Source organism: Penaeus monodon, chromosome 31 (assembly GCF_015228065.2).
Source record: "Penaeus monodon isolate SGIC_2016 chromosome 31, NSTDA_Pmon_1, whole genome shotgun sequence".
In the NCBI taxonomy this organism is placed as follows: domain Eukaryota; kingdom Metazoa; phylum Arthropoda; class Malacostraca; order Decapoda; family Penaeidae; genus Penaeus; species Penaeus monodon.
In genome coordinates, this window is record NC_051416.1 from 30,929,788 (window position 1) to 30,930,151 (window position 364).

The window sequence follows — 364 nt, forward strand, 5'->3', positions numbered from 1 at the left end:
CGATGCGTCTGCTATCGACTTTTCCACAACACTATCATCACATGAATACAACCGCTACCACACCAGGCGCGGATCTTACAGATCTTACCAGGATTGTAAGGAATGTCATTTCCGCGGAGGTTGAGCATCCAAGCCACCTCGTCCAGCGCCGTCAGCACCAGCAGGTCAGCGCCCTCCTTCTCCATCTCGATCCTGACCTCCGCCACCTTGTCTTCCCACCTCTTTCCTGCCGAAGGTTAGTGAAGATGTTAAGAGGTATCCTGTCGTGTTGATCTTTGTTTCGATCGAATAGAGAGGAGATGAATCCTGGTTTTACAGGAGGCTTTGGGATATTCGTGCATGCTGCTAGCAAGATGGATATATA

At 50.0% G+C, this 364-nt stretch overlaps 1 protein-coding gene across 1 annotated transcript in view; it reads right to left on the reverse strand.

The window, feature by feature from the left end:
- The window catches only part of LOC119592951, a gene marked incomplete at its 5' end in the record, with an annotated part of 23,747 nt that overhangs the window by 22,242 nt on the left and 1,141 nt on the right, over nucleotides 1-364 (reverse strand). The window contains 1 exon segment of the mRNA XM_037941843.1: nucleotides 89-226. Within this exon segment, the coding sequence (XP_037797771.1) occupies nucleotides 89-226 (138 nt within the window).